This window comes from Hippocampus zosterae, chromosome 5, assembly GCF_025434085.1.
Source record: "Hippocampus zosterae strain Florida chromosome 5, ASM2543408v3, whole genome shotgun sequence".
In the NCBI taxonomy this organism is placed as follows: domain Eukaryota; kingdom Metazoa; phylum Chordata; class Actinopteri; order Syngnathiformes; family Syngnathidae; genus Hippocampus; species Hippocampus zosterae.
In genome coordinates, this window is record NC_067455.1 from 17,645,237 (window position 1) to 17,671,930 (window position 26,694).

General features: G+C 39.3%; 1 protein-coding gene across 2 annotated transcripts in view; it reads left to right on the plus strand.

Annotated features, from left to right (window-relative positions):
* Positions 1-26,694, plus strand: part of dyrk1b (dual-specificity tyrosine-(Y)-phosphorylation regulated kinase 1B) — a 55,094-nt gene that overhangs the window by 17,533 nt on the left and 10,867 nt on the right. Inside the window, exons 1-5 of one of the 2 annotated variants that reach the window (XM_052066552.1) lie at positions 5,311-7,626; positions 22,439-22,605; positions 24,994-25,113; positions 25,595-25,783; positions 26,178-26,325. In XM_052066552.1, coding sequence (XP_051922512.1) covers positions 7,524-7,626; positions 22,439-22,605; positions 24,994-25,113; positions 25,595-25,783; positions 26,178-26,325 — 727 coding nt within the window. In that variant the 5' untranslated portion in view covers positions 5,311-7,523. Of the gene's footprint in view, positions 1-5,310; positions 7,627-22,438; positions 22,606-24,993; positions 25,114-25,594; positions 25,784-26,177; positions 26,326-26,694 lie in introns of those variants that run through there. The other variant, XM_052066553.1, reaches the window with a different exon arrangement.

The window sequence follows — 26,694 nt, forward strand, 5'->3', positions numbered from 1 at the left end:
CCGGGCCGCTTGGCAAGCACTGTATATTTCTTAACAATCAACATCCTGTAGAACACTACTGTTAAAATACACTTCCAATTAATTATTAGCAAAACCGGTTGTCATTTTGATGTCAAACGGAATTGTCAGAATCTGCTGAATAGAACAAACAACTTGTAATCTACTGGTAATTTAGTTACCGTACCTTTATACTCAAGTAAGCAGGAACATTATTAATTTACTTATTAATATTAGCAATATATTATTTAACTTGCAATTGTGCAATTATGGGAAAAATGCTGTTTTTAGCATTTTGCTTACTTGTTATCAATACATTTGTATATGCTGTACAAATATGTTCCGAGTTTGCCATTTAAAAATGATTACTCCACATTGGCAGTTCCACGCTTCCATACTAACATGCTTGTGGTGTGTATCATACCTTTATTTGAAAAAAAAAACCTCAAGTAATGAAAATTTGAAAGAAACAAAAAACCTCAAACAACCCCCCGCCTCCAACTTTATATTACTCAAGCACCCCATAGGAGAGAAAAAATCCTGGCGCCTTGCCTGCCACCCGCAACTCTAATGAGCACAAAATGGATGGACGTATGGATGCTTCTCCGTTTGTCGTTCCTCGTTCAGCCACCCAACAAGCTGTTCTGATTAATTACTCTAACCTGTGGCCACTTCATTCTGAGGGTTCAGACTTTATCTTTTTTACCTTGCAAGGAATATATAGTTGGTTTGGCCCTCCTTTTTGCCCTCAGAGCTCATTCAGTTTTTTGTGCAATTGAGTCAACGAGGCAAAATAATAAACACAATAATAGAATCGTTATCTCTATGTTCACATGATACAATCACAATAGCACTAAGGGTGCTTGAAGCTAGAATAGCCTTTCTCTGTTTTCAATCCATTAATTGGTTTTTAAAACTATTCAATGGTTACTTTCTAAAGTACGAAAATGCATCACAAAAACTGTGACTTACTCTTCTCTTATTGGTCACAAGAAATAAGAACAGAAGGTTTTCTGTACAAGCCAGTGAGTAAAATAAAATTAATAAACACAAAAGAGAGAAAAGCATATTGTCTCGTTTAATCATTTTCTCAATGTGTAGAGATGCTGTATTGTTATAATTAGGATACAAAATTATAAGCAGTCATTAAAATGTCATCTTTACACTTGAAAAATAGTTAAGTTAGTTGATCGGTAGTGAATCATGAAGCTGGGTTTAAAATAGTCCGTACATTTCCCAAATACATAAAAGAATTTACTGATTTACATGTACATGTACAGTAGAATGTGATCAAACATTTCAGACTGCTGAGATTCTGTGGTAGTTTTATGTGGACACATTTACATTTTTAGAGTAATGTGCTGATTTGTTTTATTTGGCTAAGACTACTTCTCTGAAAAGTAAGCCATTGGGTTATAATATATTGGCTGGTGGGATGACAAGTGCTGCTAACGGAAGACAGTTATATTTTTTTCCATTATTTGAAAAAATAAGTTGTTCAAATTTTAAACAGATATGAATAATTTCAGTCTAAATTCAGCTTTTTGTACCCAAATTTGAGCGGGCTCATTGAGCTGCTCTTAGCAGCATAAGATTCTAACACATTTTTTGTGCCGGAATGGTAAAAGTAAAAGTACTTTGTAACTTTATATAATTTCTAACATGACATCTTCGTGAAGAAATGATAATTAGCATTACTATTTTTTTTTGTCTTTGTGTGCGGGAGGGGTGGGAACGGCAACATTTCAAAATCCATTTATAGTGGTAATAGTTCAATTTTAGCATTAAATTAGAATTTTGGTCAAATACCTTCTACTTTGTATATTATGTACAATAACAGAAAAAAGGTCAGGAAAAAAATGAACAAGAGATGTTGCTGTGAAATAGCTGTACCTTGGGTGATGATGTAATAAATGCTAATCACTGTATAGTACTGACAGTATGCAATTATTCTAAAATTATTATTCTAATATAATTAGTGAATTGTGTTGTACATTTAACTATCATTATTGACTTGCTGATTGTTGTTGATGCATAGGTACAGAACACCTCAAAAAATGTTGGTAATGCATCCAAAGCAGAAACCCCTGAGGCCTTTAACTCGTCCTATATTTGATTCCTCAATGCCTGTGTCATACTTCCTCGGTTTTGTTTATGTCTCTCTGGCACCGCCAAGTGCTGAAAAAGAGGATGATATATCCGCGTGTAAAGTGCTCCTCCATTCCCGCTCTGAAAGCACCCTGCAGTAGCAGCATGGTAATCCCGCTCCTCTATCTTTCCTCTGCATCGTGTTTACCTAGCAACAAGCATCACCCGCTGCTGGCCATCCCATTGGTCATTTGAAAACGCACCAGGGACCAATGGCAGAGCTGTTGCCATGGTACAGTGTATGGTTGCCGGGTGGAAATTTGCTGCAAGGCACGTGAGTGTCAGTCTGCTTGCCTCCTCACAGTACTGTTGTAATCTCTGCTGTCTGACCGTTAGTACAGCTGAAAGTGATTTAGAGGAAGCCACTCAGTATCTCAGAGAAGGAAAATATACATTCTTCATATTCATATATGTCGATATATTATATAGATTATAACAGCCCCCACTCTTCTCCCCAATATCATTTCAGCTGCAGTACACTGAAATAGTAAAAATAACCATTAATAATACAATGTCCATATTTTAATCTGCTGTTTTCTCAATCATTAGGACTGTAGGTTTAGATTGCATTAATTTTTTTTTCAAGCCATGAGCATCGTCTTGAGTAATCTAAATTGTTTTGATATGCAGTTAAAGTCCTAAATTAGCTGAATTTGCTAAAAAGTACTATAAGCATATACTGTAACCACAGTACTTTATACAACTGGAAATTGTTCATAAAAATATCGTAACGTGTGTATGTATATATATATATATATATATATATATATATATATATATATATATATATATATATGATTACATTATTGGAAACTCACAAAAGGATCATTATTATTTCTTGAACATGTGATATTTTATCAGATGTAACTGCAATTATCTGTATTTGAAATGTACCGATATACTTGATTGTATTTTTAAAGCAAAATCCTCATTTAAAGTACAGTATATAGAATGAATTTGTTAAAATGATTTTAATTCTTCCTTTTTTTACTTATTTGACTTAACCATAACTGATTTGAATACTTGAAGTCAACATATATACTATTTCATGTTGAGGTTTTATATATTTTTACATTTTAGGTGCAAATGAGTGTTCCTTTGTCATCTTAATTTGTCAGTTATTTCATTGAAAATAATAAAGCTATGGAACAAATAATTTCATATCTATGCATTCTATTATTGTAGTAATGATCAGTAATAGTTTTATATGATTATGATTTGTCTGCCCTGCAAACAACTGGCAACCAGTCGAGGGCGTATCCCGTCATTTGCCCCAATTTAGCTTGGATAGACTGCAGCTCCATTAGCCATGTGTTTGTGCCATGACATGACCAAGAGCACTCACACACTTGGCCACCTGTTGCTCATCTGCTTGTAGTTTTGGAACGGCAAACATAACGACCCATGTGAAACAAATACTTGACGGAGTATACAGTATATCTATAATGAAGTTGTCGTATCTACTAACAAAATTAGGTGTGATTCAACATGCTATTTTTGTGGTCGTGCAAAAATCTTTAATTATTTGTAAAACAAAGGGCTAAATTATCAAATGACAGCAACAGATTACATGTAATGTGTTAAGAATCTGGTTAAGATCACCTACAAATCCCTCAGCAAAAGACCTCTATTGAATTTAGCCAAAAATTTCTTTTGGTTTTCACTTTTTTTAATGTGAGGAAATAAGGAAGTGAAATAGTTTCATAAAATGAAGACTATCATGGCAATTAGAACACTTAACAAACTGTTGTGGAATTATTAAAGTCCGATTGTTTTTTTTTTTTGGTTCCAAGAGGTTTTTCATAAGCCTACCCTTGTCGTGATACATACATATGTGTGATTCCCACCTTATCTTAAATAGACATTAAATGTTTCTTCCTGCTTGTTTGTTTTTACGAGAATGAGTCTTTAAATGTGATCGCTGTCATTATAGCAAGTTATTAGGCCACACTGTCTTTATTTAGCCTTGACTGGTCAGTTGTTTGTCGGCGTTTGGGAGTGTGATGATTCAGACTGTTGTTTTCAAACCGGTTGCAAAAGAAAGTTGTAGGAATTGAAACTAAAATGCTGTAGAAGTGTGCGGTGAAAATTCCAGTGTGGATCTTTGTAAAATTGAGGAAAATAAAATACTTCAGTTTTCACGTGTTTTTAAGGACCTAATCAGAATCACCAAAGTATACTACGTTTGTTTCACCAATGTTTAAAACTAAGTTGTATTCCATCAACAGTGTTATCAAAGGAAGCTCTATCTTTACAACCCATTCTATTTTAAGAGACTGTATGAACTGAAAGTTAGTGTCACTAAATTGCAACTGAATCAACCTGAATTTGACATACATTTATCCATGCAGCGTGAACTGTATTCGAGGGTGAATTTCCCTTTAAACCAGGGAGCTGTCAGCTGGTTTATGACACTGTTTGTGCGCTGAGCTGTTCCCAGGCAGCATTGTGCCTGATTTAGCCGGAATGCTCGGATAGCAACAGGAACAACTTTTAGCTTTGGCTGTTTAGTGAGGGGAAGTCACATCTCAGCTGTAGTCACTCAGTGAGCATGTGCGCATGGAAGGCCTTTGCCCCGCTCTTCTCTCTGCTCCCCGAGAGTTTGCCCACCCCCAGCCTCCCTCTTTCCATTTCTACCTGACATCCTCAACTATTTCCGCGTCATTCCTGCATCGCGCCGTTTGAAGAGACACGGGGAAACCGAGCCAAATGCTCCTCCCACCGATCGACTCGGTGTCCAATCACAGCCAGGGACTACACTCTATGTGGCCAATGGCGTTGTAGCTGCCATGACGTCGGGTAGCAACAGTCTGTGGGATGGTACGTGCTGAGTGAGGGAGAGGCTGCTCTCACCCTCGTCCAAGTACAGAGAAGTAGAAACCGTTTTAGCAGACTGAATAAAAAAAAGATTATATGTATTATTTGTTGCCGCTTTTATCATTACTATTGTTTATTAATTCATCACAGCACGTCTCATTTGTGTTTTTGTTCGGTATATATGTCTTGGAAACCATATGCATTAAAAGTTGTCAAACCTGCAGGTATTTTCTCAACATTTTTTATCTCACGTGATTTTATTGGAATTGCGGTTGTATACTTACTTTCTTGAAAATATGCTTATATAAAATATACAGAATATTTTAGTTACAGTCATTTCATTTGTGACAAGTAGTTGTAATATAGCACGACATTATTATTGAAGTTGTGGCACGGGTCTAAATGAATGTTGTCAACATATGTGAATATAAAGTTCCAGTAAATATACTCCGTTGTTACTATAAATGGACAGGACGAGAGAGAGAGGGAGAGAGTTCGAACTGGAAGAGGCTACTTCAAACAAAGACAGGGTTGTTGCCCCGCTTGGCCAATGTATTAGTAATGTTAATGTTCGCGTTACAAAATTAGTCTGCAGTTTTGGTTTTGTACAATCTCGAGTAAAAATTCTCATCTCGAACGTCAGCTTTATTGAATTGCGTCACTGTTGCTGATAAAAGCAAGTGATACGTGGGGCTGTGAAAGATCGCTTCTGCCACCTCCGCGCTGAGCAATATGGTAGTGCCCCAATCGCAGGGTGGGGAGCGGTGTGGATGCGAGCACAGATTCCCTGTTACGGGGAAACACTGGGTAAAGGAACGAGAAACGGGCAAGATATATGATTCGAGATTGCCCTTGTGAAGGTTTCCACCACGAAGGATTACAAAAGCTGTTTATTTAATACCCAGAAGGGCACAAGGACAAGAAGGCGAGGACATTCAAGGGAACGAAAGGGGAGCGGAAGCGGAGGAAAGAGGCGCGCCAAGAAAGGCACCCAGGGTATCTTGACAGCAAACTCAGGAACTTCACCGCATTTGTTGGACTTGAAGACGAGACTGGAGTTTTGGACTGTGTCATTCAAAACGCAGTGTTTGTTTGTGATTACCTCTTCTCGGAGCGAGTTGTGCTTTACTGAACATCGGATTGGAAACACAACAGGCGGGCACGTCGCTAGCGTCCTGTGTGGCTCACACGGGAAACGTTCGGCGTTTAACACAAAGTACTGGATTTGAAACTGTCATTTTTCTTCTCTGGTTAACTCCCACCTGGCACGTTGTTACCTTGCTAGTGCGGATATTCGGTCTAAGGAACTTTTTGTGGAACTACAAGTTGAAGTGGACTGGTTTTGTTTCCTCTAGCTTGTACAACTGCTAGTTGACAGCCAGACCTTCTGGAGAGTGCGTTGGCTTTTCTTTCTTCTCTTGTGGTACTGAGGGGCTTATTTTACTGGCCGAGGCCTGCCACCCTCCTCTGTAGCCAGGCGATGAGCTGCTGAGTGACCACAACCCTGAAGACTCCTTGGGGCTTTGTCTGCATTGCTTCTGTGACATTGCCAGTGGATGACGTTGAGTGTCAGGGTTTTAAGCTAAGTGATAACCTCTCTCTCTACACTGGCCTACACTGACCAGTGCCCAGTCCCCCATAAAGCGCCTGTAATTGGACCTATTTTTAGAAGGAGGGATGGGGTAAAAGCAGAAAGCTAGAAATTCAACTCCCCTCCTTCTCTTTTACCCCTTCCACCAGCCCACTTAGCACTAAGCTGGAAAGACTTGTTCCAGAGAAATTGCAAATCATTTGTTTTACAGGACGATAGAAAATCAAAAGTTAGATAAACCTGTTCTTTTGTATAATTGGAGTGAGATTGGTCACAAAAGTTTTGACGGAAATCTTACAAGCCTGGGAATACCTGCTGCACTGGATTTTGTTGTTAAAGGCTGCACTGGACAAGAAAATCTCATTTTGGATTGCAAATTAAACATATCCGATGAACTGCTTCTTTCCAACTTTGGGTTAATTCTACCCAGGACAACGTTCATGCAATTATGTCATTGGGATCCATTTTCAGAGTGGAAATCTTTTAGTATTCTATGATAATAGGACCTGTTTTCGACTGCCTAAAATAAATTACCAGCAATCTGGAGCAGTTCAAATTTCCATCTCAAAGAAACAAGCAAAAGCTACCCTGAATAACCAAATATTACCCATGTCCCCCAACCACATAGAAAAGTATATATATGTAGAATGAGATCTCTATATCTGTAGTGTAACTATTTACATCCTTTATATTTTTACCTAAGATAGACAAGCTGCCTGTTCACCGATTGGTTGCCTTAGAAACCACAGAAACAAAGGAACAAGCTAGAGAAGACGGTGCCTTTTAATTTGATTGGTTGGTTTCCCGCCATTTCAAGATTGACTAAGTTGGATAAACTGTTTGAGTAAACTCTGGGATTGAAAACACGCCTCATGAAGGTTACTTAAGACCCCCACAAAGGCTACCCACCTCTGAAATCATCTAACGAATTGGGGTTCCCTTCTGGATTGACCTTTTGCCAAGCGTTTCCATGGTGATCACATCATCATCTGTGGAGGACAAGACTGTGCCCCCTTGCAGAATGGTCCAATCACAACCCTGGATCGCCGCTTCCCTCCACCGTGACAATAAAAGTCAGTTCCCCCACACACACACACACACATGCACTTTTTCACACTTATACAATACAATACATGCTGATTTATATAGCGCTTTCACAACAGCGGCAGCTGTAACAAAGCGCTTAATGTACAGTATATGTTTCTCAGTGCAATTAATTATGCAATTACGGAAGAGATGGGCGTTCTACTAAATGTCCTTAATTTCTGTGATAAATTAACAGTCTATTTCAAAAGTGAATTCTAAAGTGGATGGGGGAATTTCTCTCTGATATTTTGACCAAATGTCTGTTCTTTAAACCACAAGCAGCTGGGACAGTTGATAGAATTCTTCCGGTTTTTATTTTTTTATTGGGACCATCCTTAGTCTCATCCATCCATCCATTTTCTAATCCGCTTATCCTCACAAGGGTCGCGGTCGTGCTTGAGCCTATCCCAGCTGTCTTCGGGCAGTAGGCTGGATACATCCTGAACTGGTTGCTGGCCAATCGCGGGGCATCATCCTTAGTTGATGTATTCATTTTATCTGTTGTTGTGGTGAAAGCATTCATCTAGCTGTTTGTTAGTACAGTTTTGTTTTTTTTTATGGAGGGGGACATAGATGGATGGTAATGTTGCAGTTTCGTGAATATGAAATCACACAGTCAGCATGTGTATTATTAGTCAGTATGATGAAGAGAGTGCAACAAGTTGTTCATCTCATCCCCATGTTGTGTGTTAGTGTGTTTCACAACGAATATTGTAGCCAATTCCAAAAGCTTTGGACACTTTGCTACCTCCAATTCAAATAGGTTGTGCGCTGAGAGTACTTTGGACATGGTTTTTACGTCGCTGTGGTAATTATGCGCATGTAACTGGTGTCCTTTGTTGAAAGGTCCATTAATTGTCTGCAGGTCTCTTCTGACAGGGTTGTTACCATTGTGAACACTGTTTACAAAATGACATGAAAAAGTTTTGTGTATTTTTATTTTTATTTTTGGACTTGTGAAACGGAACAAGCTTTCCTATGCATAAGTCTCCTTTTTTTTTACTTTGTTTTATTAAGTAACTCCCCGTTTGATTTTTCAACTGGACTAATGCCTGTTATCAACTTTTTAAAGTTTATGTTGTTCAAATTAACAGAATTTGCGCTGCAATGCTTTTAATAGTTTTCGAATGTCAATTTTATTCTATAGTGTTTTGCTGGGGTCATCAACATGGGGCCTGTTCCCACCAAGTAGGATGGATGAAAAGAGTACCCTGTGTTCAATGTTCAATTTTACGGCTCCAACTAACGATTTATCTTAATCGTTTAATTCCTTGATTTTTTTTTTCAATTAATCAGATTTTTTTTTAAACATTTGTTAAATTTTTATCCCTTTTATTCAAAAACAGGACATTTGCTTTAAAAAGAAATTCCAGAAAATCCACAAAGAAATCAGGATTCAGTTACTGCGTTGGCTGTAATGTAATGTCAGAAAATAGGGGGAAAATGTTGCCCGTTCTGAAACTCTTTGCGGCCATTGAAGGTTTGAACTGAGTGCAACAAAGTGAGATGCTAATGCTAGCCCCCGAATGGCCGTGACATTCGTTCCCATTGAAGGCAAAATCAAGTGAAGTCAAGTACAACTTTATTGTCAAACGTGCTGTATGTGCAGCACAGATGAAATGTCTTCCCTCTCAAGACAACATAAAACAAGAGGAGCGGGTGCCCGCGCCGAAAGAAAAGTTAACATCAAAATCATAAAGCCAATTCATGTTAATTGAAAATAAGACAGACCGTACTCATTTCTCAAATGCTTTTCCTGAGGCTGATTTTATTTTATTTTTTTATCAATGCCAAAACTTGTGGTAGCAATACAGAGCATACATCCTTGATTTTTTTTCTTTTGTTTTTGTGACATCAATGAACAGAACGCAGCAACACTGCAAACCATGTCAGACGAACCCAGAGTGCATTGTGTGACGCAATGCATTTAATTAATGAAGTAATAAGGACAATAATCCTTTTTGTATGTGTGTGTTTGTTACCAGTATCTGAATGTGTATCATATTTAAACACCCACATTTGTCACTGATATATACTGTATATATACAAGTGTGTGTGTGTGTGTGTGTGTGTGTGTGGAGAGAGTAACATTTCTTCATAATTTAGATACAAGTAATTGTAATAGAGACATTTCGGTGAAAATAAGTCACTTACTACCTTAGCAGAACAGTTATATACATTGGGTGATCAGACTTGAGAGGCTTAATTAGATTCCCTATTAGCAACATAAAATAACATAAAAATGGGGCGGGGAAATCAGTGTACAGTATTTAAGTTAGGTGTGCTTGGACACTGACAATGCAAGATGGCTGCCGGTGACACTGCACTGTGTCGTACTGCAATGGTACCCAACCACAGGCCCTAGACTGTGGTCGGGACCATTTTGGACTGGGCCGCTTAGATGACAGGAAAAAAAACATTCAGTATTTCAGTTTATTAATTATCCAAGGATGAAAAAATATTTTTTCTTGAAAAGTGGCGGGATTATCTTTGTCATATCTATCACTGACTCATGATGCATGTCAAATTGCGAATTATCTCTGTCGAGAAATGTTAATAAACCCATCAGCTAGCAAAATGACTTTTAAAAAAAGACACATTTGGAAAGTTTCTTTTCAATTGGGAAAAGGCTCAGTGAGGATTCAACACAAGAGACTATGCCCATGAAGAAAAAGAAAGGTGCATGGCACAGACATGCCAGGAGACCTGCTTGAAATACGGATTTATCGCAACAGATGATTCCCACCTACCAAGCCCTCTCCGCATATAATGCAGCGGCTGCTTTCCAATGACTCAATCAAGACTTGAAAACTGATTCATCAACAAATGTAAGTGCCTTGAAAGCGTCACACTTTTGTTACAGTTTGTGAGTCTGCAGAGCTACGTTTCAGAAATCATTTTTAGCAGCACAGGAGCACCACAGGGAACATCTATACAGCAGATTTCCAGTATAAGACCAGCAACTTCTTTCTCCAGAAATTTTTGAATGCCACAGCAGTTGTCGGAGTAATCAGAGGGAATGAAGAGATGGACTTCAAGGAAACTATCAAGAAGTTTGTAGACTGCAATGAACCCAATGATCTCATCTGATCCTGAACAAAACTAAGGAGATGTTCTCGATTTCAGGCGAGGGAAGAGAGGAGCTCAAACAATGCCCATCACCATCAGGGGGACCGACGTAGAAGTGGTTTCTAACCCCAGATACCTGGGTGTGCATCTTGAAGAAAGGTTGGATTGGATGAGTCACACGGATTCTGTGTACCGCAACGGCCAAAGCCGACTCAATCTTTAAAGGAAGCTCCAGTCATTTAACATCGGACCAGCCTTGCTTTGGACTTTCCTTCACACATTTGTGGCCAGTGCCCTGTTTTTGCTGTCATGTGCTGGAGAAAGGGGTGCCTTGCATCAAATAAGAACAGGCTGAACAACCTTATTAATAAAGCAGCCCCTGTGTTTGGTTCAGAACTCCCAACACTTCAACTGGTGACCTAGGGAGGGATGCTCTCCAAGATCACAGCCATCACGGCCAAGGTGATCAGTGGCAGCAGTTTCAGTCACAGACTAATGGCACCAAAGCGCAAGTCAGAAGGTTTCAGAAGGACTTTTATTCCAGCTGCTATTAGACTTTGATTCACAGGGTTCCTGACGCCCATGTTTTTGTACTTATAATGAATGTTGTTTTCTGTGGAAGCTGCTGTAACAGCATAATTTCCTGAAAACGATAAATAGCCTGTCTCTCTTATGTTATTTTATCTAATCAAATCCAATCTAATCTAAATTGTGAATTAATCTCGGATGAAATATAGGAAATAAAATGTTTACATGCATGTAAGCAATGTATAGTGAAAAACTAATAAGGATTCAAAACAGGAAAAAAATTCCTTTAACTCAGAACATTTACCACAAAAAAATGGAGGTCCTTTGAAAAAGTCCCATTTAAACAGGCATTTAAATGTTGAATACCAGGAACAAAACACTTTAAGAAAAAATAAGGTTCAGACACACTATAGAAGTTTCACTTATCGGTACTTTTCATCAGCCATCTGAGCTTCAATGAGACTGTATGCTGTATCCATAAGCTTCACCCTTAGCGGCTCTGTGATCGGTCTTAAGTCTTATTAGTATTGATTAATTACTCAAATTAATTTTTGATTGATTTAGGGAATATGAAGGTTTTGCATCTTCTACCTCAGATCTAATTTCTCATAATGAAATTCATATGTTCATCAAAGATGGCTATTCACAATTAGAGGAGAGCCATCTCACCCGACTGCTTCACTGTGCGAGAAGCACTCCTTCCTGTGCTAATATACTGTAGTGCTGTGTGATCATATTATGATATGATATGCAGTATTATATAAAACTTACAACGTGCCATACAACTATTACGTTATTTTGAGATGTGGCATTGTTTTTTTTTGCTCAACGGTGGCCGTTACTCCGCTGTCTCAGCCCCACCTACTCGGGAATTTGAGGCCGTCCCTCACTGGCGTGGGAGAACAGATTCCGGAGTCAGCGGCTTTCAAGGCCTTGAGCCTGTTTTGCGGTTTTAATAACATAAACTCACACTGGTCTAGCTGGCAACCATTATAATGGGTTAACTCTCCTGCTACAAACGTAGCATCCAAGCCCTTCACTCTTTTGGCAGAACCAACCGATTTCCACTCAATGCAACTGTTATATGAACCTATAAGTTCTATTGGAGAGTGATGATGTTGCAATATTGTTGCTCAAAAAGCATCACAAGTGCACTCAATCAATAACATGTCAGGGGAAAATGCAAGCATGCTGAGCAATCATCGAAAATCTGCATCTCACAGAAGTGATTTTTGAATTACAACTGCATGTTACAGCCTTTTTCTCGACACATGTTTTCTTGACAGTATTCCTCCTTTCTTATCACTGGTTAGTCTACAGTCTTATTCTGAAGCTTTTACTGTTTGGTCTTTTTGACCTCTTGATGGTGCCGTATTGCAATTGAAGCACCATGGAGCTTGTGTAAACCTATTGGCAGTCAAGCTTCAGAGCTTCATGAAGCTTCATCTCGCCATCACCATGAATGATAATGATGCTCGGTGAAATGTATCTTATTTGTCGTTAGTTAGAGTCGCGGATCTGCACCGCAGAAGGATGCTTAGACATGCCACATAGCAAGCGGAGCTGGTAGCTTGTGCCTTGGTGCGGCACGTGTGCCAAGTATTCTCTCCCAGTTCGTGAGCAGCAGCTCGGAGCTGATTTGTTTGCATGACCTGTAACAAGCCGCATGCTGCCTCTGATTGTTGAGTTTGTTGGGAGAGGAGGGAGTTGCCATTCATGTTTAAGAGTTGATAGAATTTATTCTGTAAAAGAAACTGAAATTGATCACATTGCAATCGTGATTTACTTCAGCCCGAGTCTTTGTGACTGAATTACTACTAATGTCCACTTTATGCTTCAAGTTGGATTGAATTCAAGTCAAATATGAAATCATCATTGTTACTCTGAACAATTTTGGTTGGATTAGAAAAATCTGAAATCTGATTTTCTATCCAGGAAAAACATTCCCTCAAAGACCATATAGCCAACACAAAAACAACTATTTGTTTCTAAAACACACACGTGATATGTTTTACAATATTCTCGGTGTGTTACTCTGGTTGAAGTGGCCATTCCGGACTCACCATTTTGACAGACTGTCGTTTTGGGGAAACCTTGTCACATTGCTACTTAAAGGCTAGTCAAATAAAAATAAAAAAATCAGATTGTCAGGCATATGATAACAATATGGTATCACATAAAGTATCTGAAGTATCTGATTTTTGTCAGACGGGCTGTGTTGAAGTGATTTTTTTGATTGAACAAATCTGGAGGTAACCAGGCTTGTGTGTGGTTCGTGAAAATGAACTCAGCATCCCAGAAAAAGTGATTAGGAACAATAAATTCAGGATTAACAAGGGAGGTAATTACTTTTTTACACTGGACCCGGTAGATTTGAATAGTTTTTTTCCCCCTTAATAAATAAAATCATCATTTATAAATTGCGTTAGTTTACTTGGGTGATCTTTGTCTGATATTTACTGTTGTTTGATTATCTTGGACATTAAAGGCAAACATCTACCATGAATTGCTGCTTGGGGTCTGGGTGAATGAGAACTGGGACATTTACAAAGCGATCCGGTCAAAAGCACATTGAGCAGCAGTGGACCACGTGAAGCCAAGTTTGCTGGAGGTGAACCGTGTAAGAGGTGCTGTGATGCTGCTGAAGATGCGAATGAATCACCTGCAAAAATTTGTGTACCCAAGAAAACATAACTGCTTTCGACTGGCAGATAACAGGCAACCCCCCTGACTGCTTTGATTTTCTGCGAGATTGGCCTTTTCCCGTCATGGAAAATTACAGAAAAAGTAAGATGTCTGGAAAAGCTTAAGTTGTCGTGGAAAACGATTTTGCTTCCTCTTGCCTTGTGGGTGAATGTAAATAAGTTAAGCAGACACTTTCTGTTTTCGGCTGCTTTTAATGGGCAACTTGGAACTGTCCCGCTTTTCTTTATCTCTGATTCAAGCTGTCGCAGCGCCCTACATGACACTACCAACCAATCACAATGTGTATTCCCTTTGAACAATTCTCCTGACTAGTGTTTCGATGACTGCATAACCAATTAAGCATTTATTTTCAACAAAAATAACATGCTAAAACTAGATAATTCCTGTTCAAGAGTGTTGCTGCAGAGCTGTATATCAAGTGTCAAGTGTTTCCCCATTACTCTGTCTCCTCTGTTGAGTGACAGCTGTCATGGGTATACCATAACTTTTGGCTGTGCGCTCCGAGATGAAATGCATCTCTGGTTTCATTAGAGGTGCAGCAAATTTGGCAATACAAACTAGCTGGTTCTGCCGTTATACAAATCGCTTGAATAATGAAAACTACATGCATGAGTGATTGCTGCTTCGCTAGCGTCGACAGTGAGCTGGTTATGCTACATAGAATTAGCACGTAGGTAGCAACACCAATGTGTGCTGACAGCAGTGAGTGACCGACTCGACTGACTCTGTTCAGATTTTATGATTAGCGTATAATCCTTTCCACTTCATGGAGAAACTTTGTGCTCTACTGATGAGAACTCGCAGAGCGCCATCTCCGTTGGCAGGGCAACGGCCTCTATGAGAGGTCGGTTGGTTGACTTAAGAACTGATGGAGCGTCTCGCTACAAAGCAGGCCAGCCGAGGCGGTGTAATTTCTGTTAAGTTCTTGCCAACGGACGTCAAGCAGCAAAAGGATTGACTCTGATTGGCTGTTGTCACGTACATTTCCGCTATGTTTCATCGCTTAAATACACACACAGCCAATCACCCTGATCAATGTCCAAATTATCACCATCATCAATTTCAATCATTTAATCGCCCTGCCCTACTAGGAACAATGTTTTCATACATGAACCAAAAAAGGAGAGCACTTGCAACCTAGAATTATGTTGTGGGAGAGTTTAGGTGAGTGAATTGAATGACAAAAGAAGAGGAGCCATTAAAATGGGCTCACCGGGCAGCAGTCAAAACAAACTACATACATCGCAACAAAATATATCGGTGCAGCGCCGGAGCAAACGTGTGCCGTGTGAACACCCCTAATAATGGCTCTGCCCACTGACTTTGCTTCTAGACAGCACAAGAGAATTACAATTCCCACACAACTGTTTGACCTGCTTGCTTCCTCCGTACTAACTAGAATAATTTGGGGGGGGGGGAAGCCCGTAACTCACTGAGGGATGAGCAATAAAGACTGTTGTCGAAAGTAGAAAAATGCGCATTTACATCATAATTCGTCAGTGTTCGTTGAAGGTTGTAAATGTTCGCGAAGTATTCACCAGACAGGTTATAGTGGGGTTTTTTTCTTGTCTCAAATGAACTTATGAACATGTTTTCAAAAGAGTAAAGTGATTCTGTCACCGTCAAAAAATCTTGTTCAGTCCCAAATTTTTCCTGTTAGGATTGTATTCAGTATGACATAACTAAAGTGAGAATGAACAAACTTCTGTAAATCTTGGTGTAACTATGGTGATGGAATCTGCTGACACTCCTCATAAAATTGGTTCAGGAAACTGTTTTACTTCAGAAATGAACGTTCTAAAATTACAACATTAACTCTGAAGGAAAACAAGAATTTTGAAAAGATAATGGCATCATTCATCGCTTATATCAAAATTATGGATTAAACGTGTAACATGAGTGATGCCTGACCTGTGCCCTCCTTTTTTTGTTATTCGAATTGTTGAATGAGAGCCATTTGTTAGAAGATGAGCAAGTTGGATTTTTATTAGGATTTGTAATGTAATTATTTAATTTACTTTTTCTGTCACTGGTTATTTGGTGTATTTATGGTAAAGTTTTTTAAATGTTTTTTCAAAAGAACTGACGCGCTAATGAAGAGCAAGCAATGCTAAAAGTAGCTTAAACATTTTAGCTTAAACTTGTTTGGGAACCAAGCTATGTGTGGCATGCTGGGCTGTCTCTCGTGGTACTCGCAATTGCAGGCCTACAATTGTGTTGAGCAGACTTTTGATAAGTTGTATAATTTCAGATTGTCCGCAAAGGGTCACCACAAAAGAAAGAACAAATAAAAAGAGAATGTTATGATGAAGTCATTTGCTTCTCTTGTGGTTGTTTGTAAAATGACTGCACAAATGGAAAATAATCTCTTCGTATTTTTTAACCAGATTTTCAGGAGGCAATAGAACACAAAAACATTCTCTAAAAAGCCCCACACCCACCCTTCCTAAAAACACAAAAACCCAATTTTCTCCAGAACCTTTCATCCGATTTTCAAAATTTAGGGTGTTCTGGCACTCAGGTTGAAATGGCCATTCAAACCAGACATTGCACTTTGATAGACTTTGAGGAAATATCGTCACGTTATTAACATTATTCGTGATATATCGTTTATCGTGAAAGCTTCTGAGAGAATATACCATCCGAAAACAATTATTCATGTGAGAGGCCTTACCATCATATCTTAAACGCCAGCTCATAACAAAACACGCCCTGCTTATAGACAAACCGTCATTTTCCTTTTTTCACAAAGCATGATGAGCTGAAAAAAAAAGATAATCGAAAAACTAAATCAGTCCACTATTGAGTCTTGTGGTGGTGCGAGCATAACCTTTTTTGCCAAAGCTTTTTCTTTTCTACTTTGACCCACCTATACAATACCTGTTTGATCAAAATCTTTCTTCACTTGTGTACAATTATTTTCCGGAAAGCAGACTCTGAAATCTGGGTTTGAGTGAGGATTTTTACTTGATGCTACACACACAGCCGGTCTAAATGTTAAAAACCTATTTGTATTATTACGATTTTGGATGTAACATATGTTGATTGAATCAATAACTACAGCTGTTTTAGATATTGGAAAAACTTTGGAGAATGAATGTTTGAGTCAGTAGAATGCACACTTCTTCATGTTACAGTCCCTTGCATTTTGTACAATATTAGATTATGTTAACTATTAATATTAAACCTCTGCCTTTTTTGGGTGGCAACTCGGTGTAAAAAGTTCGAGAACCACTGATCTAGTGTTCTGTTGGTGACTGCAAGCATTGGTTTCTGACTCTTCTGTGTGTTGACATGATGCCCAAAGTGGCTTTCCCATGGTGTCCTAGATAATGCTGCATCATTGTGCATCTCCACAACACTGGTGAATACATGAAACTGTTGGCATAACATTTGTGAAAAACTAGAAGCTTTTTGAATTGCATAGGAGGGAAAGCTGAAGTGAGCATTGGCCACGTATGGATTTGTATAAGCATGAATCGAGAATTTAGGCTTTGAGATGAGATTTGACAAAGCAGGAAAGATGATAAAGGAAAGGGGGTGGAGAAGAGTGCCTCGTAGGGAAAGGGTGGGTTGGGTTGCTAGGGAAGAGTGGATCAGCCTGCTACTGAGAGCCAGCCCTGCTATTGGAAGCTACTTGCATAGCAGGAGAGAGGAGGAAGAGAAGTAGCTAATGAGTGCTGTAGGCTGGTTGCTGAGACAGCACAGAGTTTATTTATAGAGTGCTGGCCGGCCAGCCCTTAGATACCAGCAGCCAATCAGCTGATGGAGAATGAGAGGGGCCCAACCAATGGCAGTGCAAGAAGGGGAATGTCAGAGTGAGGAAGTTCTGTGAGTGCGTCTCAGCCTCTTAAAGAGACTGTGCCAATTTCTCAGTACTAGGCAGATATTTTCTCTCCCCAGCAGTGTCATGTGTCTGTAAGCAGGCCAGGACCCAGAGCATCACAACAATGACTCTCAGTGACATTTGGCTGGATAATTCTTTCTCTGCGTTTTCTTGCATACACAGATATGAAAACATGCAATATTCTGTACACCACAGCTGAGTGCTGTCATATATTTTTCAAAATGTTAATTTCGACAGATCAGTAATTAATCACGTTGAATCATTTTAGAAAGATGCTGGGTGCTGAAAATGAATGGAAGAAGATAAATGCGAAGAAATGACTGACAATTACTCTTAACATGACCTCTGTGAACATCTAACCTGAATTACAAAAAAATGTTTCAGTTTTGCATATATGAGAACAATTTTTCTTTCTAGGGGAAACATGAATTGTGTTTTTAACACCCAACAGCTCAGGTTTACAAACTGGGTGTATGCAGCTTAAATCTGGCCCCTTCAAGGCCTGCTATGCTTGCTCTGACCTGCTTATTTGGTGGCAGTACACTCTCCTCTACCGACCACTGGTCGGAAAAAAATACTTTTAAGAAGTTGGTACTTAACTTCTCAATGCATCAGTGTGTTGATGATTTTTTTCATTTTTAATAATACTGATGGAGAACTTGTACAACATTTCCTGCTGCTTCACTAGATCTGTGCATCTTCAAATAGTAAAAGAGCACCATTCACAGGTGAAGTTGGTTAGTGACATTTCCAATACAGTCCTATTTCTTTTTGCCTCTAGCATCACAAGGCTTTTTAAGAGTGTGGGTTCATTGTATGGAACAACTTATTTTATTTGAGGGTAACCAAGAACTTACATTTTAAGTTATTTTTTGTGGAGTGTTTACAGAGTAGCAACTAAAGTATTCTCAAGGATTTTTGCCTCATTTAACAATCTTTGCTATGATGCAAGGAACTAATGAAAGAGGGGTGTGGGGAGTGTGATTTGTATATGAAACATTCATTCATTAACAAAAGACGAGAAAATATAGCAACTTTCAAAACATTCAGTAAAATTACAACTACTGTAAATACTTACGTTGCAACATTTTGAAAATTATTTCAATGAAGAATCCCTGGCTTTATGATCCCCAGCTGCATGGCAGTATCAAGTAGAGTGGGACACTCACGCTGAATAGTCATATTAATGGTGGACATGGAGTTCCATATACAGTACTTAGAGTCATTTGAGGCACTGTATTTGAACTATCAGACCACAAAGGACAGCAGTATTGGTATCAATTAGCAGATTCACGCAAGGACAACACAAAGTGTAGCCACAACGCTTTCTCCAAGAAAATGGAAAGGATTCAGTCTCTAAAATCTAAATAACCCTAAAATGATATATGTTCACTTATGATAGATGTTACATTTTCTATATTACATCACTTTTAACTTTAATTAGCTGTTTAGCTTTACTGACGCTACATTCTTAAATAGCAGGAGGGTAAAAAGATCATTTTCAATCTGGACCACAAATGATAGACAGATATTGTTCCCCTCACAGAGCCTTGACTGAAAATAATTCTTCCATCCCTTTTCTTCATTTTAACCAGGGTTAAAGCAGTAAGCCCAGACTTGCTTTTCCCTAGCCACTTCATCGAGCTATTCCGGGGTTATCCCATTGTGTTCCCAGGCCAGCCAGGAGGCATTTAGGTGCGTTTCCATTCGAGGGTCGAGAGCAGTCTGTCCCCGCTCTGCCCCAGCCTCCCTTAACCTGGCCTATGTTGCTTCTAAATTACAACATGCTTGGGGCGGGATCAACTTAAATGTGCGAGACACCAATGCACACTGGCAGTCTGGGGTTCAGCCATAAGATTTGGAGAGTGACGAATCTCACCTTCTTGCTATGCAACAATTAAAAATATGAATCCTAGTTACATGACATGACAAAGTTGCAAATTACCACCCATCAAATGTACAGAGGCTTTCACGCTGACGAAAAATATATTTCCTTGTTTAAGCCAGTGAGAGACGGCTGTCTGCTGACAAGTAATAAATATACAGTGTGCACATTGTGTTTTGAAGCACTACTTAACCATATTTCATATGTACCGTTGGATGAAATAGTGAAGCTTCTGGTTTTAGTGAAAGGTGCGCACCTCGCTGGGTCCAATCACTTGAATGAGTTGGCTCTCCATTTAAATGACCGAGGGCTCGCTCATAACTGTGCTCGCTTGAAGGCAGGAGGTTCCTTGCCACATTGCTTAAAGAAAACCTTACATCTGTCAGCCAATCGGATGACAATGACATCACATCCTTCCTCGCCCTGTGTTCTAGAACCAGGTTGGAAGAGGTTTTGAGAATCAGTTCCACCGTAACCGCACAGCCTGTTGGTTAAGTGTCATGGACAAGCGGCCACACAGGGACACAACCGGTACAATGAGAAAAGGACCTATAGTCTCTCCTGTGTGTACTGGGTCATCTCCGAGGCCGTCTCCTGATAGAATATGTCAGGAACACCTCACCAGGGAGCTATCCACGAAACATCTTAACTACCGGTATATGCCTGAGCCACCTCACCTGGCTTCCCCCAATCCCGAAGAGCAGCAACCCAATTCTTAGTCCCTCCCAAATGACACCTGGACACCCATTCGAAGGAATTTCATATCAGCCGCTTGTGTCCGTTATCTTGATTTTTCGGTCATGAACTACATTTTGTGACCATAGGTGAGCTGATAACATAGATTGACCGGAACATCGTGGCTCTTTCGTGTTATTTACGTCTACCCCATGGAAGACCAATCCATGGAAAATTGTGACAACCAAATATAAAGACAGTACTAATGTTAACCTCAAGTAAAATTGCAGTTTTCGTACAGATTACTTACCAAAATGGAAAGACCAATACTGTTTAGCAAGATACATGAAGGGACACACTTGATTTAAGTTTCAATACCCCAAATTAATGACTCTGCAAATGCTCAGAGGTGGACATTCTGTCAGATTGACGGAAGGTCAGTCAGTCCTTCACTGCTTCTGGCGGACCCACCTTGGCCGAGTCTGTCCCTTGTCCGCGACAGCCAATTGGCGTGGAAAATGTAATTTTCACATCACACACAGTTGCCACACAAGCTGACACATAGTCAAATAAAGAAAAATAAAAAAATAAAAACTGACACACACCTGCGCAGCATGGTGATTGGTGGAATAAAATCAATGTGGGACATGCCATTGAACTCTGCGGGACTGAAAGTTCGACAAGACTTATTTTTAACGCATTCAGTACCAGCCAATTCTGGACCAAGTCTGAAAAGAGGTTTAAAAACATATTCGGGAGTGAATGAGTTAATGTTTTATTTTTTTTGGCTGCATGTCAATTTTGCTGCATTTGTGTGTGACAATACCGGGAAGTCGGCTTATCGATGCTGTTTGGCAATAAACGTAAAATGTTTCTAAAGTATGCTCAGACAGGAGCAATACATTGTAATTTACTTTTTAGTTTACATGACTGAATGACCCTCATATAAGTCTTTTTGAATAATTGATTTGCTTTTTTAAGGGAATTTAATGACAATGACATTTCCAATGTCAGATTGTGGTTCTTTTGCCCTCAGCTTCTTGTATCAGTCTCTCAAAATAACTGGCACTCACGGCCAAGTATATTTGCCTTTGATTTGAGGTATGCCACAAAAGCATCACATATTCTTCCTTTGAATGCTTTGTAGTGGTCATTACATATCCATATTCATGTAGTTGCAATATTTAGACATAATTGCACAGAAGAAGAAAATGTTCATTTTCCACTATTTTTTTTTAACTTGAGGTCAGACAATGAATCCTTGTTTGAATGACTATTTCGATTGTTAATTTTGTATTAGTAGCTCAGAGCATACGTATTTGCTTACTTAGAATTACTACTACTACTACGTATTACTACTGAGAATAAATGTTTCTTTTTGTATTATGACATTTTTCCCCTAACTTGATATTTAAAATGTGAATTATTTTTGTCACCTTTTTAAAAATTGCACTTAAATGTTAACCTTAAAAGTAATGGCCCCACTTAACCTACTATTTTGGAGTTTGACCTGGCTTCTCCAAAGCCTTAATTTTGTAGTTGAGTGAAAGACAATGAGAGAGAATGTATGTATACATCAATTAATTCGGGAAGTACCACTTTTGTTTCGCAGTCATAGAGCCTATTGTGTTCATAAAGTTGTTGGATTCAGTGATCAACTCTTGGCTCCTGCTCACATCAAAATGTACATCGAGCGACTGCAGACATGTCTTCTGAATTTGGCAACAACTAGTTGGTAACTTGCATTACATATTCAGATGTCAGCAGTTGGATTCAGTGATCAAGTCTCCTCACATCAAAGTGTACAACACAAGACGACAGGTGTGTTCTGTATTTTTCCACGAGTTGGTAATATGCATAAAGCCTACAGGTGGCTTGGCCAAATTTGCCTTTCCTGGATTTTACACAAATCAACGGTGATCTATGTGAGGATAAAACATTTCTTTTATTATTGTAATATACCGGTAAATTATTTTTTTATTTTTTGGAACAAGAAATGAACTTTTTAGGACAAAGAAGGATACTGAATGATTAGAATGATGGGGATTCCCTATTTAATCATGTCTCTTGTCTTAATCTGTCTCTTCAGGTGTAAGCAGCTCAGGATGTCCGCCCACCTCCACCTCCTCCTCCTCCTCCTCCTCCTCCTCCTCTACTGCCCAGGGCTTCTCCCTCGCTGAGCCAGCCATGACCAGCCAGCACACACATACACACCCCTCCTTCAGCTCCATCCACTCCATGGCCGAACAGCAGCAGGTAATGCAGTGCCCCTTCCAGAAATACATTTGGCAGAGGAACATGGCATTAAGCCATAAGTCTCAAACTGGAGCCGAATAACGATACTGATCCTTAGAATCAGGTGTGTTGGAGGAGGGAAACATTAAAAACATGCTGGATAGTCATTTTAATTGACGAGGCATTTTGGAACCTCGAAACAAAATTTTGGGAAAATGGGTCCCAAAATAGAAGTTTGGAAAATTCAACAGGGAAAAAACAGTTGTTTGCCATAAAATACTACACATGCTAGTGCATTGCAACACAAACTACAAAGACCACAGTACATTTTGTTTTACTTTGACATTCTTGGTCCTGTGGAATCATGTTTCCTCTTGCTGTGTTTGCTTTTCCAGTCCTGTTACATAAATTTAGACGAAGGAGTCATTATTCTATAAAGACCTTGTGACTTTTACACTCATAGTCAGATGGAATCATGCTTACTCTTGCTGTCTTTGCAGGTAGGTTTGTTATCTCTGTTAGACCTACAGTGCATATAATACCCATATACTGTATTGGTTTCCCTTAGAAACCTTCTGCAGTTAGGGTTCCTGTGGTGGCTACCGGGTGTGCATATTTTTCTTCCCTATGGGAGAACTTCCACAACATTCATGACATCCCTGATTGAGAATTATGCAGCTTCCTGTCTTTTCCTCTCCTTTTTTCCAATCTTCCATAAATCTTACTGCATAGGAATCTCTTGCATTATTGGATGTACAAAAGGCTAATGGTCAGGGTTCTCCGACATTTAGTTGCAGTCCACCCCTTGGCTGGAATTCTGCATTACGACAGGAGAGCCGCCACTTTGATGTGACCTACAGTAGGCGATGCCTAACTCCCACCTTCCCACCAAATGATTCTAGAATGTTTTGATTCAGTTTTGAAGCACTGACAGTGGGGGAAAAATTATGCTTCAGAAGACGTTATTATTGTGTGATTGTGATTGGTTTCTGCAACAGAAACGCAAAATTATGTTTAGTTAGCTTTTTACATACTGGAGATGAGGCACCACACCTCTGCCTCTTTCCCGTGATTGAATCTGTCATTTCCGGTATGATATTTTAGCTGTGCAGGAATTTCACAGGCCGACAAGATATATACAGTAAAGCAAGATGACATGGTACTGGAAATTTTACGAACGAACTAAAGGCACGAATGGTGCACTTTTACTCCTATATACCGGTAACTATATAAATGTGAATAGATCTTGTGGAGCAGACGATCTGGCAGAGAAATTTAGTGCTACAGCTGTATTTTGGCAGGCTTTTTTTCTAACTGAGAATTACACGATGACAATGAAAGCGCTATATAAATCAGCATGTATTGTATTGTATTGTAACCCTTAATAAGTGCGGTGTCTCGAGCTTTGGGACACACAAGAGATGACTTTCAGTGATGTGTTTAGGGGGACGCTGCTCCCTGTTTTTCCTGATATATACCTCAAAGCGGTCTTGGTGGAACAAGCTCATGAACGAGCTTATACTCCAAGTTCATGCCGAGCCATTTGAAAAGGATGCACCCAATCCCTTTTTTGCTGCTTGTCTCCTCGTCCTTAAAATGAGCGTAGCTGCGGCTTTCTTTTGAAGCAATGAAAGATGCATCTTGTTCAGGTGCGGGCGACTTCTCATCTCAACTAGTGGCAAAAGTATCTCTGCTTACTTCCTGGTAGGGGCTGGCTGGATGGCAACCAAGGCAGAATTATTTTGTTGTGGTGAAGACGTACAAGAATGTACGTCAAAAGTATTTATTATTTAATAGATACTTTTTTACCTATAATTTTAGTCTGAAAATGTCTCACATGTTAATAAGTTATTCGTTTTCCTTTACCTTAGTATTCTACAGTGGCAAGCCATAACTTTTCACACATACGCCCTCACTTAAATAATATACCATCTCCAATCCGCAATGGAAAAATACTTGCTAATTAAATCACAATCACAATTTGGAGGGAAGAATTTGATTTTTGATAATTGTTCAGCCCTATTTTGTTATCAGGATATGAAATTACCTGTATCAGCATTTTTGACCAGATTGCACACCTCAACCTGCCACCCACAATGTAGACGGCATTGACCTTATATCAATGCCACCCGTTTGCATCACTTACCCAATGTTCACAGGCTGATGATGGCATCCCTGCTTAGCCTTTAACCAGTATTGACTGATTGATTGATCATTGAAACTCTCTTTACCTCCTCAAAATAATGTAATAATGGCTCCTCATGATCTCTTACTTTTGGTTGATTTTTATGGGGTGGTGAGCTGACATTGAATGAAATGAACCTTTGTTGTGAGGACATTTATTTTATGCTGCGTCTTTCCTTCACTAGAATAGAACGTTGCTGATAATGTGTTGCTATTCCTCGGCAGGTGCTGTCTGATATGACCATACTCCAGCGGAGGATCCCCCCTAGTTTCAGAGACCCTGCCAGTGCCCCATTGCGGAAACTCTCTGTAGACCTCATCAAAACATACAAGCACATCAATGAGGTACGACACCGGAAACAAAAAACTGTCCATATTCAATTTGGGGTTTGCTTATTTCTATCTCTGGTTTATGTGACATGATTCAAGTGGCATTCATGTGTTTATTTTTTTAGATATGTGGGTTGGGGATTGACATGCATACAAACATGCGTGGATACAATGCATATAGTATTTCCCCTATTCTCATCTCTTTTTTGTTTATATTGTTTTTTTCGTATTGAATTGGGTTGTCATTAAACAAATTCTGACTCATAAAATGTTATTTAGTTGCATTAAAATGACATCTAAACATAGTGACGATAAACAGATGTGCCGTAAGTCTTTAAGTTCATCCATGAGGTCAGTGGGTCGGGAAAAAAAATGAAACAAAAAAAACAAACAACCATTTCAGAACCACGCCATGTTTTTTGTTAATGCAATGCAGAAGGAGAAGATAAGTTTCATTTGACTTGCATTGAGAGACTAAAGCTATTTTTCTCCTCAGGTGTATTATACAAAAAAGAAGCGGCGAGCCCAGCAGGTCCCTCCTGAAGATAGCAGTACTAAGAAAGAGAGAAAGGTCTACAACGACGGCTATGATGACGACAATTATGATTATATCGTCAAAAATGGAGAAAAGTGGCTGGACCGCTATGAAATAGACTCATTGATTGGGAAAGGCTCCTTTGGACAGGTGAGGGCTCAGGAAACACCTCTCTAAAAGCTCAAAATGTGTATCTAGTAATGTCATGATGACCAGAGAAAAAGTTAGAAGATAGAATGTTGCCGGAAATCTATCTATCATCCATCCATCAATCCGTCACCAGTCAACCTTAGGGCCGTCAACAAAGACAGGCATTTACAGCGACAACTTAAGAGTTTCCATTTACGGTAACTAATGTGCTGTACATTTTGGGAGATTCCCCCATTGCTCTGCGACAGCATCGACTGTACAAAGTGATTCGCTACATGTCAGGACAAAATCCTGCACAGTTCATTCCCAAAGTTTCTTATAAACAGTTATTTGATGATTGAGTAGTATATCAAGCTGATTCCATCCCCATCTCACGTTTGCAATGTGCGCACAGGTGGTGAAGGCCTATGACCACCATGAGCAGGAATGGGTCGCCATCAAGATCATCAAGAACAAAAAGGCATTTCTAAACCAGGCACAGATTGAACTTCGCCTGTTGGAGCTCATGAACAAGCATGATACCGAGATGAAATATTACATAGGTGGGTTGAAATGTACACTTAGTGATTAGTGGGATTGCATGTGTGTAAGTTATGGGTTGTCTACTTGTATGAATGTCTTTGCACCATTTGATACATGCTTACGAGAATGCTAAATGTAAAAGGTCCAATGAGTACAATCCTTGATGATTGGAAAACAGGTAGGAAATGTAATTTTGTGAGGAAATAACACTCCGTTGTCGAGCTACTTCAAGTGTTGAAACTTCAAGTGTCACTTGAAACTCGAAGGATATTCTGCACAGATGTCGAAACAGGAAATGTTATTGTGCATCTCCTTGACCTTATTCTCATGTCACTCAACGACATGTCTCCCTTCTGTGTTTGTGTGCGTGTGTCTGTTTCTGTTTGTAG